General features: G+C 32.8%; 1 protein-coding gene across 2 annotated transcripts in view; it reads right to left on the reverse strand.

The window, feature by feature from the left end:
• The window catches only part of unc80 (unc80, NALCN channel complex subunit), a 380,168-nt gene that overhangs the window by 87,643 nt on the left and 272,919 nt on the right, over positions 1-19,606 (reverse strand). For both annotated transcript variants that reach the window (XM_089101793.1, XM_089101792.1), the window contains 4 exons: positions 14,530-14,981; positions 12,723-13,083; positions 3,320-3,694; positions 1,557-1,786 (listed from right to left, as the gene is read on the reverse strand). In XM_089101793.1, coding sequence (XP_088957919.1) covers positions 1,557-1,786; positions 3,320-3,694; positions 12,723-13,083; positions 14,530-14,981 — 1,418 coding nt within the window. The remainder of the gene's footprint in view (positions 1-1,556; positions 1,787-3,319; positions 3,695-12,722; positions 13,084-14,529; positions 14,982-19,606) is intronic.

The raw sequence follows: 19,606 nt of genomic DNA on the forward strand, positions 1-19,606 counted from the left end.
TAAACTGAGTTTGAGTTTTTACATTTGAGTTTTTGCAAATAATTTTTTTTTACCAAACTTGCAAAGTCGTATTGTCCTGGAAAAATTTATAATTCAGGTAATGCAGCTCCTAGGGACATGACAATTTTCTGCCTTATTTTCTCTTAAGCTCTAGCACATTAACAAAACGGTCTTCCATCCTATGGAGACAGGTTCTTGGGCGAAGAAATATTTCTTTATTTTGAGTTTCTTTTTCAAGTTGATTCAACCCCCCTTCAAAAGCTTCATTGTCATATTCCATTACAGATACCATTCTGATTTCAAAATATTCCATCATTATGATGTGAACACAGCAAGGTTCGACTATGAAATAATACAATGGATCCTGCAAAACTTTTGTTTATAAATGTGTACTAATTTTCTTTTTTTGCAATTATACCCTAAAACACAAACCCACCTTTATCCCTACACTACTCAATATGAATGTTAATTTTCCAAAACATTGCAAAAAATAGTCTTCCATGAGCTCGTTCGCGACGGATACCGATTTTGTTTCACAGCTTTGATGGTGTCAAATCTTTTCCTTTTTATGTAGACTTAACATCAGAGGATATACAAACGCCCTTCTACCTAATGAAGACGGAAGGTGTCCATTACCACCCTGAAGTTATATACAGTAATCTTTGCGGGAGTATCACCTCCAATGCCGATTATAGGCCTCAAAAACTTGTCAATAACTTTGCCAGAGTATCCCCTGTAACATCTTTTACCTGGTTACAAAACTAAGTGTGAAAGAGCCTCAGAATCGACCTTCTTTTACCTACCTCAAGTAAAAGAGTCTTTGCTTGATTCTTTCTAATATTCTTCCCAAGACTCTTTACCTTTCCAATATCTCCTCCCTCGTACAGGTAAAGTCAACTTCAAGTAAAAGACCCAGACTACGAAAGTGGACCAGATTATTATTGATGCCCGGTGCCATATTAATTTTAATACGAGGGGCATTTCAGCTGAGGGGAAAACTGGGGTCGGGGGTTGCAAACCGAGGTCTGGGAGAGGCAGAGCTCGTCATTCGATTCCAGTTCTAATTTCCCGAACTTTCAACTACGTTGAACAAAATGGCTATCTGAACATTTTGATTGGATATGTTTGGGGAAACGACGGACGTGAGAGGGGGGTTATTTACCCTCCTATCACTTTCGACTATTAAAAAGGGCACTAGCCGTCTCAATTTCTAATTAAATGAGCCCCATTAACTTTATTTAATGACATCAAAGCCTAAAGCTTAATGAGTAACACATTTTGCTTACACGGTCAAGTCAACCATACTTTTGATCAATCTCAATCAAGGGATACAGAGGAGTGACATCATCACATACGGATAAACTGTCCTTAGACAAGACCGAGATTACAAAAACAGCGATGCTTGCAGTAAAGCGTTCAAGTTGACCAAAAAAGCCTTATTTAATTACCTTTCTCCCGTGCCCAAGATTCTGAGGACAAAGAGGCACGCATATAAAATAATTCACTGTACATTTACTAAAAAAATGTCCTGATAAAAGGAACCTAAAAGTTCTTACCCGTTCATTGAAAATATATTTTTGAATTGTAGGGCTGCATTTATGTAAACTGCCAAACACATTCTGAGCATTGTTGCCGTCTCAGCGTGAAGAGTCAGTGCTCCGTTTACTACGTTGAGAAATATGTGGATATCTCCTGAAGAGGCAAAAGTGCCAGCTGTTGCTTCAAATATGTCAGAGACAAGACGAGTCCAATGCAGCTTGTGCAGGAAGTCCATAGAAAGCAGCTCCTTAAATACAAACAACAGCAATGAAACAGTAACAGCGATTCAAGGCCAGAATAAAGCAAAAAAAAGAGAAAAAACACAAAAAAGCCATCATGAACATGGCATGTTATCCATGTTTTCCAGCTAAAACAAAAGTATGTATTATAATAATTGGCTATTTCTATTAAACGTTTTAGAGGAAACCAAATTGTTTCAATATATAAATACAAAAAAGCTGTAAAACCTACACATTAACTTTGGCTAGGATCTGACTCAGAAACTCAGAATCACTGATTCAAGCTTGACGTAAACCATCTTTTACCGTCAGTAAAAAGTACAATACTAGGACTATATCCTTTTTTGGGAAAAAGTATATTCAAACCTAAGGGCCTCATATCCTCTGGCAACAAAAAGGACAATAAAACAAAAAATAAACGCTCACAAAAACATTAAATCCAACCCCGTTATGCATAAACCTATCAAACTATTAAAGAATTAGGAGAAGAAAAGGTATAATAATAAGAAATCATAAGAGAAGAAATAATAATAAATAATAAGTAGATAATAAGGAGAAGAATAATAAGGAGATAAATAATAAGGAGAAAAAAAGAATAATAATGATAATAATGAAGAAAAAGTAGAGCCACATGAACTCGTGTCATTTACGGTTCCATTATTTATCAGTCTCCAAATTTACCCTAAATGCTGGTGGCTTAGCCATGGAATGACTCTAAGGAAAAGGATCCCTCCCTAAATTTGGAAAACTCAAGGCATTGTCATAAATCAATCATTCTTATTATCGTTTTTTTTCTAGCAGCTCATTCACACTTGTGTCTTAAATCCTCTCAAGATTATAACCGTGGCTATACTAGTTCTAGAAATGTACTAGATCAATTTTTTGAGCAGGGTATTTTTCCTCACAATCCAACTCTTAAAAACTATGTTGGAAGAATTCATGGAGCTCTTAACTTTTTACCTTTATCTACTGCACTCAAGTTACCGTTTTACCAAAAAAATATGAAGAAAACCTTTAGACTCTGAAAGAAAATAGTAGAAATTTGTTATGAAAAATCTACCATCATTATAGCTCGAACCTCCCCCCTTCTTCATATTAGGTAGACGAGTTAACACTGAACTATGATCAGATATTCATAGAGCATGACATTCAGTGAAGTAGTTCAACTTCTCACCACAAAATATATTCTCCAAAACATTTTTAAATCTAACTTTGACACAGCCTTGTAACGATAGCCAACTCAAGATTGCGGATTGAGTTTTATTAATACCAATTTTATCTTATTAAAGTCCAATTGTTATTATCATGGTCAAAGGCCTAATTATATAAGCAGAAAACTGGTTTGAAGCGATTTTACATCCAGGTTCTAATGTAAAATGATTTTTGAGTGGTATTGTAGACTTATCCAAGAATAAAAATCTAGAAACGATCCTAGAATGCATCTCCGTTGCAATGATATTCTTTATCAGACAAGAAAATAAAAAGGCAGAAAAGAAAAAAAAAATTTTTCACCACTTTTTTTACCGCTAACACGACTTTACCTTTCCAATATCTCCTCCCTCATAGAGGCTGAAATCAACTTCCAGTGCTTTCCTTGGAAAACTTGGTAGCTTCATAAGCTCTTCATGCAAGAAAATCGCTCGCTGCTGTCTATGCTGCTTGTTCTGTAGCAATAAGGTCATCATCAAGATTTTCCCTATCTCCCCAAGCTTCAACTCAAAAGACTCTAGTTGTAAAATATTATGAGCCTCTTCATGTCGCAACGGAACCAGTGCAAGCTGGGGATACTGAGATCGCTTAAATGAGTAGACATCACGGACAAAACTAGCATCGCTGTGAATTTTACTTGTGCGAAGATCAACAAGATGATAGTCTTTCTGACTTGCTTCGTCAATACCAAAGAAGTCCAGAGATTCCTAAAAAGGAGTAGATTAAAACTTAATTTAATACGCAAGGATGTTTGAACATGAGCTATTCGATTATTATCAGCAGAACTGTCAGTGTGATAGACAAATCTTAAATATAAGCTGTTTACGGCCAAATTGATTAAGCCCACTTTCACCTTTAAGGTGAAAGAACCTTTAAGGTCTCGGCGTAAAATCAAGCTTTTTTGTACAATCCTAAAAAAAGCTTATGCCAGTTTTGCCTCTTACTCAGACTATCTGTCTTTCCTATTTCTCCAATTAGCCATGGTTTGATGGGAACTTCATTTTAATTCAAAAATCGACGGATAATATATATATATATATATATATATATATATATATATATATATATATATATATATATATATATATATATATATATATATATATATATATATATATATATATATATATATATATATATATATATATATATATATATATATATATATATCTATATATATATATATATATATATATATATATATATATATATATATATATATATATATATATATATATATATATATATATATATATATATATATATATATATATATATATATATGTATATATATATATATATATATATATATGTATATGTATATGTATATATATGTATATATATATATATATATATATGTATATATATATGTATATATATATATATATATATATATATATATATATATATATATATATATATATATATATATATATATATATATATATATATATATATATATGCGTGTATTTTATCCCGAATTTGATGAAATAATGGTAAATGAATAATTTATTAATTATGTCCTTTTAATTTTGCATTCTTTAGCCAGTTTTAAGTGTTTTGTGGTTTCAAATTTTTTTTTTTAAGTTTGTACTGTTTTGGTTTTTGACCCTGAATATCTTTATATCATAAATATCGTATCTTATCTGATCAAATTATAGCTTTATAGTTGCGAAAATACGCCCTAACAAAAGGAATAATGAGAAAATTAAAAACTTTTTTACCATCAAATAGAAAGAATTTTTATTGGAAACCAAATTGACCAATTCCAATCTAAAATACATTTCAGAACGTGCTCCAGCACATAAGTACACGAAAACATTCCCTGAGCCTCAAGATGAGTTGCATAGTAAAATCAGCAACAATTCTTCTTTTGGATCTTTTTCCACTGTTATTTTATAGATTTGGATACAGTGTTATTGGAAAGATTAAGAAATAATTCGGTTATAAGCTACTTCAAAATAGATTAAGATATTAAAATCACTCCCCGGAGCTAGGAGTATATGGATAGAAATTATACGTCTGATAATTCTTGTCTATTGTATGGGGTAGACACCATCCCCCCAAAGCTAGTAATTCTATTTATACCCGAACCAGAAGTATTTTATCAAGTAATTAATTGATAAAATAAATCTTGTTGTAAAATAAACTAATCTGCGCATCTCAAAAACTGTGCTTCGATTCTACAATCTGCACTGGTCTTGATCGACCCTAAAAAGATCAGGGCCACCTGAGGTTTATTTTATACAAAATTTTCTTTTCTCATTCCTGAGAAAGCTAATGACATTCCCTTACTTTATCATGGATTATTAGAATATTTTCTAAATTAACATAGTAGACTTTACAACAAATCATTACAACTTGTAAGAAGGTCCATTTTATTCATGAAAGTTCGCTTTGAAGTTTTATAGATAAAACCATTCAAAGAGCCTGTTGGATGACAGACATAAAAATAAAAACATAGCCCTCTTGCCCTCTTTGATGGCAAAGAGCCCTCTTGCCCTCATCGCAAACCAACTAACTACGATTGTTCATTGGAAAAACGTTCTCTTAAAGTAGACTACTCGTTCTATATGTCAAAGGATTGTCTTTGGACTAGAGATTAACAGGGTGCTACGGACTCTTACAAATTATAAACAGTAAGATGTACCTCCGGCCAAATGGATTAATAATGGAAGTTTTGAAACCAGTAATGATGATAGGGAAAAAGAGTAACCGGAATTGATCTGTATGCTAGCGTTGAACTGGATTTGTCTATTTTTTATTTTTTTACAAAGTCTCGACGCCATTACTCATACATTTCATTTTTAATTTAAGTCAGTATGAATTATCACCAATAATTGAGGGAGCAATCTTCAATAAAGGACCTTTGCACATAGAATAAATAGGTTACTTTTATATGCAATAGCTTCAATTACATTATCCTCTTGTCTTCAAATTGGAGGGAGTTAAATTGACAGAATCCAATGAACGAGACGAAACTTAATAAACTAATAAACTGAAAAAAACTAAGACTTTGCTGATGGAACAGTATGGGATGTGTCATACCCGAAATGTTATGGCTTAAAAACTATTGTTTTCGTTATTGTTTTGAAAAAAATCACCGTTGTAGGACTGAATAAAACTGAATGAAAGTTAAAGGCATTGGCAAGGTTTTTAAGTACAGTTTTTTCCTGTTTTTTTTTTTTTTTTTTTTCGCAGCCCTTCCCTAGTCTCCTAAATCTTAAAAAACAATGTCTCATAACAACGTCAATCAATCTGGATCGAATATTAATATTTTTTTTTCACAATAGCTCAAGACTCTAAGATATAGAGCAAAATCAAAGGATGAATGTTACCAGATCTTTGTAGAAGCTTTTGTGTGATATGGAATAATTCACTTTTTAAGTTTTGTTTACGTATTTAAAATATTTAGCGTAACTAAAGTTTTTTTTCATAATGGCACTAGATGGCGTTGAATTTTCTACTAATAAAGTTTCGAAGATGTTTCCATTTTTGAAAAGGTTCTCTATGGTATACGTTCTAAGTAATAATTATAAGATGGCGCTGACGACCTCTCACTTTGGGACAAGCTAAAGTTTCTTGTTTTCGATGTTTTTAATGAACAAATGTTTAAAAATCAAATTAAAAATGCATTACACGTAAAGTAATGCTCAAAGTTCATTTTAGAGATATCTTCCTTCTCTTAGATTGAGAGTAGATAAAGTGCAAGAAAGAATACCTTATACACATTGTACGCTCTAAATTAAAGGCTTAAATGCAATTTTTAATTTTTGAGAAACCCATAAAAAGCTTACCAAGGTGAGGTTTTCAAAAAACATAAATAGAAGTATTACGTCAATATTTTTTTCAAACTTGTAAAAGTATTTAACTTCATTAATGTTTTCTTCCGATTAAAGTAAAAACGAAATGAGATGCTTAAGTAACGAAACATGGTGAAAGGCGTATCCCCCCCTAAAATATCCTCCCCTCCTACGGGAAATTCCCCGTTCACAAGAAATTGAGCAGCTAAAGAAGATGTACAAACATTAAAAATGATGAAGAAAAGAAGGAATTTAGGAATATTCTCCCTGTATTTCAAAATATACACAAAATGTATAGTGCAGAATATCCCTATAATAACATTTTCATTTATTTTAAGTTTTTTCATGTTCTTGGGGGTTTAGTTATCATAGCAAGGTAAAATAAAGGTTAAAGAAAATAATTTGAAAATATTATATTAGTACCAAATACAGTTGCCCTGTGATGGAACCAGACAAAGATAGCAAAATGGGACTAAGAAGTATGAGTCACTACTTCTCGTGGACTTAGTCTGGTACCATCGATAGGCATGGGAAGAGGAAATACATTTTACTGACTGGCTGGTCATTTTCACCAACTGATTTCGGTGATATTGCTGTAGAAATTACTTTATTTTTTTTCTATACTAACTGAGACTGTTCTTCTTTCACTAGTTTTACTTCATATTTCCATCAATCCATTTGCTCTAATAAAAAATAATAAGGAATTTTTTTTATCGACTTATTTTTTTTATCCAACTGGCTGAAAACATTGGGAAAGGGTTGATGCCCTCCCCCATATGTAACACCGGTGCCGATAATTATAGTACATGATACCGATTCACCCATTGCGATCGAGAATACGTCCACTAGGCATAGGGAAAGTGTTGTACCTCTGACCGGCATGTACCTTTGACCACCTTTTGTTGCGCTGCCATCTTGCACTTATTTTGGCAGTTAAACTTGTCGTTATATGTATCAGCCCCTAGGAAGCTCTGATATATGTTTTGAAAGTCAAAACGTGCTTGCAGATTTTTCAAGAAATTTTTATCCATTTCCATCTCTAAAAGTAAGTATTTTCGTGTACAGATTTTTTATTATACTCTTTTTTATACTAATATTGATTTACTTTTCACTGTTTTATATTACAGTTACATCTTTGGAATAAATAGATAGCATAGTATTTCAATCTGAAATTCATAACCTATAACTAAATGAAAATATTTTATAAATAATGGCGGGTATATTGTACCTTTGACCACAATAAATATTGTACCTTTGACCGGTCAATGGTACAATATATTGTTATACGATAGAAAAAAAAGCGTTAGTAAGTAAATAAAAACGATCGATTATATAGCATCATTTACATGATTTATATTCACTGAGACTTAAATTGAGAAACTTGCAGGTTTTGTTCGTCCTTCTTAGGATTTTTCATATACTAGGCTATTTAATTCATCAGCAAGTCAACTCACAATGTTTTTTTCGAAGGGGAATTTTTCTTCAGCGATGTTTATATTGGTTATAGATCTATGAAAATGGTATAACTTAATAGTGATAAATTTATAATGGTTTGCTGAAGCACGACTGATGGTTCATCAACTAGCATTAATTTTCTATTGGATCTAAAAAACACTCTATAACAACTGCTTTCTGTCTTCAAAATAATTTTGAATGGGCTTTATTTAGGTTTGGAATGCATCCCAATTTCCCTTTCTCCTTTTTTTATTTGAGTAGACTAGATAACTTTGCAACAAATTGGCAAGGATATTTAGCTTAGAGGCAAAGAAATCTCTAAGAAAAAAGCCTGGAGGGGTAAATAAAAAAATTTTGAATCGAAAAAGTGTAGGTGTTTTAATACCAATTTATTACTTTTATTCACTGAAATGTCTCTACATGAGTATTTACCCTATTCATTTCAAGGAATATGCCGAGAAGTAAAACAGGGAAAACACGACCTGCCCTCAACAAGGAAGACATGGAGAGAGCTGTCCAACAAATTTTTTTGGGAAAATGAGCATTGGTGAAGCTGCGAGACATTTCAACTTGAAAAAGCCCACACTGATATTTCATTTGAAAAGGTTTCAAACAGCTGGTGAGACCAAATTTGCTTATGAACGAAACCTTAATGTAAAACAGGTTTTCAGTCCTGAAGAAGAAAAGTTACTTGCGAGTTATGTCAAGGAAGCAGCCATGATGCAGTATGGTCTTTCTTTAAAAATTGTCCGGCAGTTAGCTTACCAGTATGCGGCCGCCAATACTAAGAATTATCCCCCATCATGGAATGACAATAAAATGGCTGGTAAAGAATGGCTAAGGGATTTCAGAAAAAAATTCTCCAAAGAACTCTCATTAAGAAAACCAGAGCCATCTAGTCTCGCCAGGTCGACAGCTTTCAACAATGAAGCTGTGAAGCTTGTCTTTAATAATTACAAGAATGTTCTGAACCTCTAAGATTTTCAGCCGTCTGATATTTGGAATGTTGATGAGACGGGTTTGTCAACGGTTCACACACCACCCAAGACATTGTCTCCTAAGGGGTTAAAACAAATTGGAAGCATAACGTCTGGTGAAAGAGGGGCTAATATTACGATGATAGCCGCCATAAATGCTGTTGGCATAAGCATTCCAACAATGTTAACATTTCCCAGAGTCAATTTTAAAGACTTTATGCATATAGGTGCACCACCAGTCACTATTGGAGCAGCAAATCAGTCAGGGTGGTCAAATGAAAATTTATTCCTGGAGTTTGTGAAACACCTTATTAGGCACGTCAAGCCAACTGCTGCTACACCAGTGATTCTTCTGATGAACAACCACGAGTCATGTGACCATACCAGCGATCACTTTGGCAAAATCTTCTGGGATACATTTATTAACATTTCATCCCCACACCAGTCACAAAATGCACTCCCTAGACAGGTCTGTTTTTGGACGTTTCAAAACCTTTTATAACGTGGCAGCAGATGATTGGATGTTGACACTTGGTAATTCTGGCAAGCCTATCACAATATATGATGTTGCTTCTTAAGTTGGATTTGCATATGCGAAGGCCTTCTGCCCGACTAACATTGTAAATGGCTTTAAAGTAGCTGGATTAGTGCCACTAAATGAAAATATTTTCACAGAAGATGAATTTTCATCTACAACTGTAACAAACAGACCACTTCCTGTCGCTGAAAGTTTGAATCAGAATGATGAGGAAACCTTGGAAGTCACTGATTCATCATAATGCCACAAATGCCACTGACTGCTACTGAAAATCCATAAATGCCACTGAAAAGGCCATAAATGCCACTGAAATCATTTCACCAGAGATGATTAGGCCTCATCCAAAGGCAGGGCCCAGGAAAGAAGCTACCAAAGGAAGGCAGAGAGGCAAGTCAAGAATATTGACTGACACTCCAGAAAAGGAAGAAATTGAGAAACAGAAGATGAAAAAGAAAAAAGTGGGTCAAGTGAGCCGAAAGGAGAAAGCAACGAAAAAGTTATTTCAGGTCGATTCAACATCTGAATCTGACACAGATACTGAATTGGTGATGGATGATAATGAAGATTATAACACAGAATTTGTTGGTTTGACCGATTTGGAAGATCAGAAAAATTTTGAAAGAAATAAAATTTCTAAAGGCGATTTTGTTGTTGTGAAGGTGGTTGGCAAAAGGAGTGTGAAACATTTTGTTGCAGAAGTAATAGACTTATATGAAAGTGAATTACAAATTAAATATCTAAAGAAACTAGGTGATAGATTTGTAAAGACTGATCAAAAGAAGTACCACATTGATGAATCAGATATTTTATTGGAACTTCCAGTTCTAGTGAAAACCTGTGGGACTGCTCGTCAAACGGAACATCTGCGGTTCGAAATTGATTTGTCAATACTTAATTTAGAATAGTTGATATTTGCTAAAAATAAAAAAAAGTTGTGAAAAAGTTCCTTTTAATTTTTGTACTTATTTATGTAAGTGGTCAGGGGTACAACATAGAGTGGTCAGAGATACATGACCTACGTTGTACCTTTGACCAGTTAACGTATATTTTTGTGACCTATATTTACTCTAAAAAAATTAATGCAATATAGGTTCCACATATTATATGTGTGTATCAAGAACTAAAGTTTGTCATGAATACAGTAAATCATTTCATATTCAAATACAGTTGTCATAAAAACATTTTTTTTTTTAAATGGCCAAAGGTACAACACTCTCCCTACATCCAAAAAGTTTTCAGTCTGAAGTACCTTTAAGAAGCATTTTGTTTCCCAATTTATTTTTGATAACCCGTACTTAAACTCTAAGATAGAAACAAGAAAAATTTAGAATTGACAGAGCTACTTATTCCAAATAATCAAGCAATAATTTAAGAAAAAGAATGCTTTCAAAAAGCCATCAAGGTCAGTTCACAAATAAGTATTGGATATCGTCTATAGATGTATATCAGAAGGTTTTCCCGTCCAAAGTACCTTTACTTGTATATGGACTACGCGAATTTTCAGGAACAAACACGCAACCGTACGGCATTACTTCCTCAACAACTGGGAAACTCAATATACATGTTTTTTATACTTTTAAATTAATTGAACATCTCAGAATGATGATTCGAGAGCAAATTGGACCTCCATGGGGCAAAGTCGTAGTCCGGTGCCACAAAATGGCAGAAAACGCCTTTTTCACGTGGCACAACCATTTTGGTCAATTTAAAAGGGCTCTAGTAATTTCCGTTCGAATAAGCCCTCTCCTGATATTTTAGGACTGTCGGTTCAACACAATCTCCCATAAAAAATTAAATAAACACGCATCGGTGATCTTTATTCTGAAAAAAAAAGCAAAATTTTGTAGTTTTGTAGATAAGAGATATCCTCCACAGTAAAGTTATCACTGGAATCTAATGGTTTGATTTTCAGTAGGATGACTTGCCTTATTGGGGGTGTTTTGCCCATTTTCAGAAATCAGGCCAACTTCTTCAGGTTTGTAGTGTACCAGTAAAACGCGATGGACCCTATATATTTGGAATCAGCACAAAAATCCAATTCTTTTGATGTATTATATACTGTAAAAACTCCTTTTTTAGACTTTTGATTATTATTGCCCTACGTCGCTCCTTAATTACAGTTCGTTACCACGAACTGTTCCATTTTGCACTGCTTAACTACAACTGTTTGGTTCTTTAATTGCTTAATTTTACATTTGGGGAGAATTTTCCTGAAGGAATTTTGCGCGGTGGGCGGAATTTTCCGTGGGTAATATTCTGGGAGGGAGAATACACCGGACACTGTAAAACATAATATTTATAGGTAAGTTAGCTTCAAATGACAATTAAATTAAGCCAGCCATCTAAGATTAAGATCCCAAGCCTAATTTGGGATTAAGATCCCAAGCCTAATTGTTTAAGGTGCAAAAGTAGTTGTATTGACCTTAATTTAGTAGACTACCGCAAAATTTGTGCAAATTAAGTCCGACAGTGCCTTGCTCCAAACTGAATATCAAACCCAAAATATTGCATTGAAACTCTTATGAGAAATTAAAAGAGTATTCTTTAACTTGTAATTAAATTTTCGAGCGCTAAGTACAGCAACATCAATATTCGATGATTATAGTTCAGTTGTTGAGAAATACTTCAAGATGCACATGTCTTGGGCTTCATTACATGAAGGAACATTATTTAGGTAAATACATTAATTTTTAGACACTAATTTTAGATTAATTTTGTCAATTGAATTACAAGAATGGTACAATTTTTGCAAAGATTTTAAACAATATTTTCTATTTCCTATAAAGTCAATTGAAAATGCCAGATACGATCTTTTGTTTTGGAACAATGATAAATGGACTTCGACCTGAAATTTGTTTGTAACATAGAAAAGAAGAGAAACAAATGAACAATGTACTCAGATTCAGTCATTTAGCAAGTGGATTCATCACTTCTAACGCACAGCTATTTAATTCTTACTTACCTGGAGAATTTGAGAAAACTGTGTGTCCTCTTGGACTGGGAACTGGGATGGAATACCACCAGAATCAGGACCTTGAGGTCCATGAACAACAATTTTCTTGGCGGCAGGGACATTGGCAAACAACACCAAAGCCATATCACACTGCTCCTTTCTCAGTATCTGCTTCAAGTCTTTCAAATGAACACCTTGAATATATCTTGAGATTTGTTCAATCAAAGTCAAAGCCTGATTTATGGATTCCTGTGAGCCTTCAAACGAGCTTCGAACGTGAAACATAATGAAACCAATCATGGCATTGAATATGACATAGGCACTTTGTTGAGGGATTTCTGGGAAGGCTCGAATAAGCTTTCGCAATGACCTGGAATAGTTATTTGTTATTGAGTTGTTGAATCAAACAAGACAATTAAATTGTATCTTGACCAAGCGTTTTATCAACTTGTTTGTTTTCCAACATGAGGCTGTGCAAATTCCTCTCTATACGTTAAAGTATCAAGGAAATCAAAATAAAAACCCTTTTGCCCTCTTGGATCCATCTTAGCTTTTTTAACAACTTTAAAGCACTATGTTCATAGATTTTTCTTTTAGCTTCGTAAACCCCATTGGCCTACCATCACAAGAATAAAAGAAACAGAAGAAAAGCGAAAATGGGGTTTTATAAGGTCAACAAAAATACTGGATGAAATAAAACGGATATTCGGGAGGTCAACAGCTTCCCTTTTTCAACGCTATAAGAAAAAGTCTCTAAGAAACATGTTAACATTTTCTGAGCAAATACACGAAGTATACGAGCCAGATAAAACTAAAAAAAAACAAGAACAAACAACGTGAAGAAAAAAAAATCCTAATTGGAAGAATTAAAAACCAACCCAACAACGCAGAAAAAATAAAACAACAGCAGATAAAATAAAATTAACAGTATCAAAAATATTATAAGCCAAACATTCCAACTCAAAAAGCTAGGCACTCACCAAAATCCAACGACTAACAATAAATAATGCTCTTGTTAAGAAGCTAGAAAAGCGACTAAGATTCTTTCAAATGAAAGTAGCAAAATAACTAAGCAGAGAACTACGTTACATTTGTCTAATTTTAAGTAAAGCCGATTTAACACAAGATCTTTTAGATGTGAGGGGTCGGGAAATCGTGCAATTTTATGAGTGTGCACCCGACATTGGATTTATCTTGGGGTTGAATAAATTATAAAATTCTCGTCTGAGAAAACCGAAATAAGAGTTACTGCTTTAAAATCAGCAGTATCTCTGTTAAGAGCTACACCTACGTTTTGACATTTATAAATATTAAACGCCTCTCTACATTACTGGGCCGCAACCTTGTCATATGAAATCAAACTAGCCTGATTATCTCAAAACGGTCTATTCTTCTTTTGATTTTCAATACCAATCATGAGAGCTTTCCACAAAAATCTGCCATCAGTTGGACTTGAACTCACTGATACTTGGAAATTGGACAACCCGTCTGATTCTCAGACCTCACACAAAACCTCTAACATCACGATATTTTTTCAATATATAAAAAAATAATTTAAAATGGCGGCTTAAAAAAATTGATACAAAATTCTTCTTGCCGGATTTTTTTCGTGGATGATTTTGTGCATATATATAAAAAAAATATTTTCATTCATTTTATATTTCACACATTCTATTTTACTTAAATTTTCTTTTTAAGCGTTGCTTCCCGTTTGTCCGGCATTCTTCTTTCGATTTTTAATAGAGACTATTAATTTGTTTCTTAACTGAAGTTATATCTACAAATAAAATTTTTAGCAGAAAAATAAGTCTCTTACCTAAAAACTTCCTCGTTTCTTTCTCTTGTCAAACGCTCGAAGAAATGGCGTAAAAATAAGCTAGTATCTTCAACCATACATACATGTGCAACTTTTAATGCCACTTCATATACAGCAACGTTATCCATTGTAATTGAGTAGTCATCAACCAGTGCTGCGATATAAGGAGCCGCAGCACACAAACATGATGGAAATAGCGGTGCAGCAGGCTGAAGTGGTGCTAATGAGCCCCGAAGTGGGAGAGAATCGATGATCTCAGCATCTTCTTCATGTTCTTCTGGCGTGACGTGGTGAAGAGAAGGCTCAAAGGAAGCCAATGTACTGGCAGGTATATTTGAAACATGAAATGTCTCGCGCTCATGTCTTTTTCTGTCTTCTTCTGCTTGAAGCGCATTCTCGATCATGTCAAGTTCAAGCCTTTTTCGAGTTTTGGTTGCAGTGACCAGAGAACGCTGAGAAAAAGATGATATTTTAGCTATTTTAAAAATAATTATAAGGAGTCAATGAACATGCTGTATTTGAAAGTGATTGAAGTAAAATTGAATCTGAGACAACTATTCTTCATATAATCAAGCTCTATTGATTTTGAACCCACCAACGGCACAAAATATTTCTATAATAAATTCTGAGAACGGACTGATTAGACTCAATAATAATAATAATATAAACAAAACGAGGAACTTTTTCAGCCGCTGGAAAAATTAACACTAATTCAGACTTTTGGCAAAAAATTTTGATAAATCGTTTCTGGTTCGTAAAAAAAAACATAAAAAAATGAAATGAATAAAGAGACAAAAGTATGAAAACCACAAGAAAAAAAAAGGAAAAACTGTGAAGAGAAATACCAATATGAAAACAAAGTAAACTGACTAAAAAGGAACGAAGAAAAATAATGAAAAAAAGGAAAAGAATAAAAATAATAAAAGCTAAGTTAACAGATACTTCGAAGCTATAGAAGTAAAAATATTGATAACTAAGATGAATATAAAATAAACTAGTGAATATTCTCGTTTATTGCTTGATACTTTCTACAAGCTTATAACAATACAAGCGACAGCATATTGTAGATCAATTAATATTTACTAAAGTGTCACCCGTTACATTCCTATATGTTTACAGCAGAGAACTTTAACTTTTATTCGAAGGGGAAAATTACATTTTACATACCTGCTTCAAATTAATCAGGCTTAAGTCAAATTAACGCCCAAGACACATTATACCTAGGCTTTTGGGTAACATTAAAATAGCGGACCAATACAGTCCAAATAACATATCCCTTGTAAAATTTCGTGATTTGATCTATGTTCAACTATCAATCGTAATTTTTTTAAACTAACTAATTAATACTTAGATTTAAGGCAGAATTTTTTTTTAACTAGAATTGACAAAAGCTTGGAACAAAAAATTTTCCTCTTATTTACGATGAATCTGATAAATGATATAAAAATATAATAATATTAGTAAATATTTGGGACAAATTAGTATTGACACATACTTTCCAAACCAGTTTCTTGTCATTTAGATTTCAACTTCGATAGTAGAGGTGTGACCTTAAAAGGACTCGGACATAAGGGTCTTTCCAATAGCATTATTACTTATATTCAAGGTCTTAAAAGATAAGTTACTTGAATCTACTTGTATTTGCTACCTAAATCTTATTCACAATTCAGAGTTGGTGAATGCTTGTTATAAGGTACATTTATGACCGCCACACTCACTATCCCAGTTACAGTAGTGTATGGGGAAGGGGCTAAATAAGACTACCCATCCCAGCTTTAGTACCTTAGAGAAGCCAAAAACATGGAGAATATTTGGAAAATCCAGTGTCAACAAAACTCCATATTAGTGTTCGACTAGAGCAATAAAACCCATGCCCCCGGGACTTTCTGAAGGTCAGAGGGAAGAGATTGGGAAATTGATAAAATGTAACATTTTGATACTTGAAAATGGTCTAATTTAAATAAAAAAGATACGAAAAATAAATTAATTCGATTTCCTAAAGTTGATAGTACGACTTTCCTGGGTTATGACAGATGGCGTAGTTTTTTCGAACAAGTCTGAGTTTTTCTCTTATCAGTCTACCATACTCACTGTACAAGGCCTCAAAATTGCTCTTGAATTGAGGATAGGTGGACGAGACGGCACTGAATCAATTATGCGTGAAAAGGGAAGTTCAATTACAAACTTATAGTGAACAAAGATCTAGAGATCACAGAGAAATTTAAAAATTAGTGCACAAGCAGAAGCGAGCCATTTACCCCCAAACAAAAATAAGAATAAATGACGTATAATGGTCTAGAAGCTTCTTGAAGGCAAGCTGAACTAAAAAGTATATAGCTCCTACCTGAATAAATTAATATATTCACAGACGTGGCACGCAGTTAATAATTGTTCTCACAGCTTCTGGAAGGTTATTTGGGCTACAAACTATAAACCTTTTGCCGAAACCAGCAACATATTACTGGTTTGTATCTCTTTTTGTCTGAACACAGAGCACTCAAGTCCAAGAACATACTATCAAAGCCTTAGATTTCCGTTTAAAAGAAAATGACAAATATTTTGGAATTTTTAAAGAAATTAAAACAGCCAAAATAACTAGTAGTAAAATCTAAATGCTTGACCAACCTAAGAAAGCTTACTCAACACCTCATAAATATGATACTTGATGATTGGCATGAACCAATCATCATATATCACGCAGCATGAGCATGAGGCATGAGCCAAAAAAGTCAAAAATGTTTAAACGTTAATCTTCGTAAAAAGACACACAGAAAACATGTGGGGAAAGAAAACCGAGACCCCAGGGAAAACAAGGTGACATACACTTTTATAAATGGCAAAAGTTAATTTTTAAGAGAAATACATTTTTCACCAATTGACCTCATAAAAAACGTAAAAAACGACCCACAAAAAACCTCAAAAACACATACAAAATTTGTTTATATCCATTTTTGGTGCGTTTTTACGAGTCAGAAAAACATCTCGGGGGGGGGGGGGTCAAACCGGGTCCACTTGATCAATCTTCTGATTACACGACATCAACTCTTTACCTTCACTTTTTGCCAGTCTAAGCCAGTTAGTCTTCTTGGTATTAACTTTCAAACCTATTCTTAGACCCTGAACTCAAAATCTTGAAGTTCTAACTACTCAAAATTTGAATAGATTAGCATTGGAATTCAATAATGGCAAGCTTTACATGCTAAAAAGAGAATAAGTATCGGCAAATGAGAATTATTGCTTCAGCCTATTAAGGGGCAATCATTCCCATCATGGGGTGACGGGTATCATTTCAAGATTTTAAGGGGCACTCTCACTACATATTTGGAATGTACAAGAAAAAAAGAGGTAGATTTTGATAAAAAAATATTATCATTTCAAGATTTTAAGGGGCACTCTTACTACATATTTAGAATCTACAAGTAAAAAAAGAGGAAGATTTAGATAAAAAAAAAATCATTATTATTTCAAGATTTTAAGGGGCACTCTCACTACATATTTGGAATCTACAAGGAAAAAAGAGGTATATTCTGATAAAAAATTATTATCATTTCAAGATTTTATGGGGGACTCTCACTACATATTTGGAATCTACAAGGAAAAAAGAGGTAGATTCTGATAAAAAAATATTATAATTTCAAGATTTTAAGGGGCACTCTCACTACATATTTGGAATCTACAAGAAAAAAGAGGTAGATTTTGATAAAAAAATATTATCATTTCAAGATTTTAAGGGGCACTCTAACTACATATTTAGAATCTACAATACAAAAAAGAGGTAGATTTTTATAATAAAAATTATTATAATTTCAAGATTTTTAGGGGCACTCTCACTACATATTTGGAATCTAAAAGTAAAAAAAGAGGAAGATTCTGATAAAAAAAAATATTATCATTTCAAGATTTTAAGGGGCACTCTCACTACATATTTGGAATCTACAAGGAAAAAAAGAGGAAGATTTTGATAAAAAAAATTTTTATCATTTATAGATTATATGGGGCACTCTCACTACATATTTGGAATGTACACGAAAAAAGAGGTAGATTTTGATAAAAAATATTATCATTTCAAGATTTTAAGAGGCACTCTCACTACATATTTAGAATCTACAAGAACAAAAAGAGGTACATTCTGATAAAAAAAAATTATTATCATTTCAAGAATTTAAGGGGCACTCTCATTACATATTTGGAATCTACAAGTAAAAAAAGAGGAAGATTTTGATAAAAAAAAATTATTATCATTTCAAGATTTTAAGGGGCAGTCTCACTACATATTTGGAATCTACAAGAAAAAAAGAGGTAGATTTTGATAAACAAAATTATTATCATTTCAAGATTTTAAGGGGTACTCTCACTACATATTTGGAATCTACAAGAAAAAAAAGAGGTAGATTCAGATAAAAAAAATTATTATCATTTCAAGATTTTAAGGGGCACTCTCACTACATATTTGGAATCTACAATAAAAAAATAGGTAGATTTTGATATATAAATTATTATAATATAAAGATTTTAAGGGACAATCTCACTACATATTTTGAATCTACAAGTAAAAAAAGAGTAAGATTTTGATAAAAAAAATATTATCATTTCAAGATTTTAAGGGGCACTCTCACTACATATTTCTAATCTACAATAAAAAAGAGGTAGATTTTGATAAAAAAATATTATCATTTCAAGATTTTAAGGGGCACTCTCACTACATATTTAGAATCTACAAGAAAAAAAAGATGTAGATTCTGATAAAAAAAAAATCATTATTATTTCAAGATTTTAAGGGGCACTCTCACTACATATTTGGAATCTACAAGTAAAAAAAGAGGAAGATTTTGATAAAAAAAATTATTATCATTTCAAGATTTTAAGGGGCACTCTCACTACATATTTGGAATCTACAATTAAAAAAGAGGTAGATTTTGATAAAAAATTATTATCATTTCAAGATTTTAAGGGGCACTCTCACTACATATTTGGAATCTACAAGAAAAAAAGAGGTAGATTCTGATTAAAAAAAATTATTATCATTTCAAGATTTTAAGGGCACTCTCACTACATATTTGGAATCTACAAGTAAAAA

This window comes from Artemia sp. Qi Xiang Cuo, chromosome 15, assembly GCF_049724085.1.
Source record: "Artemia sp. Qi Xiang Cuo chromosome 15, ASM4972408v1, whole genome shotgun sequence".
Classification (NCBI taxonomy): Eukaryota; Metazoa; Arthropoda; class Branchiopoda; order Anostraca; family Artemiidae; genus Artemia; species Artemia sp. Qi Xiang Cuo.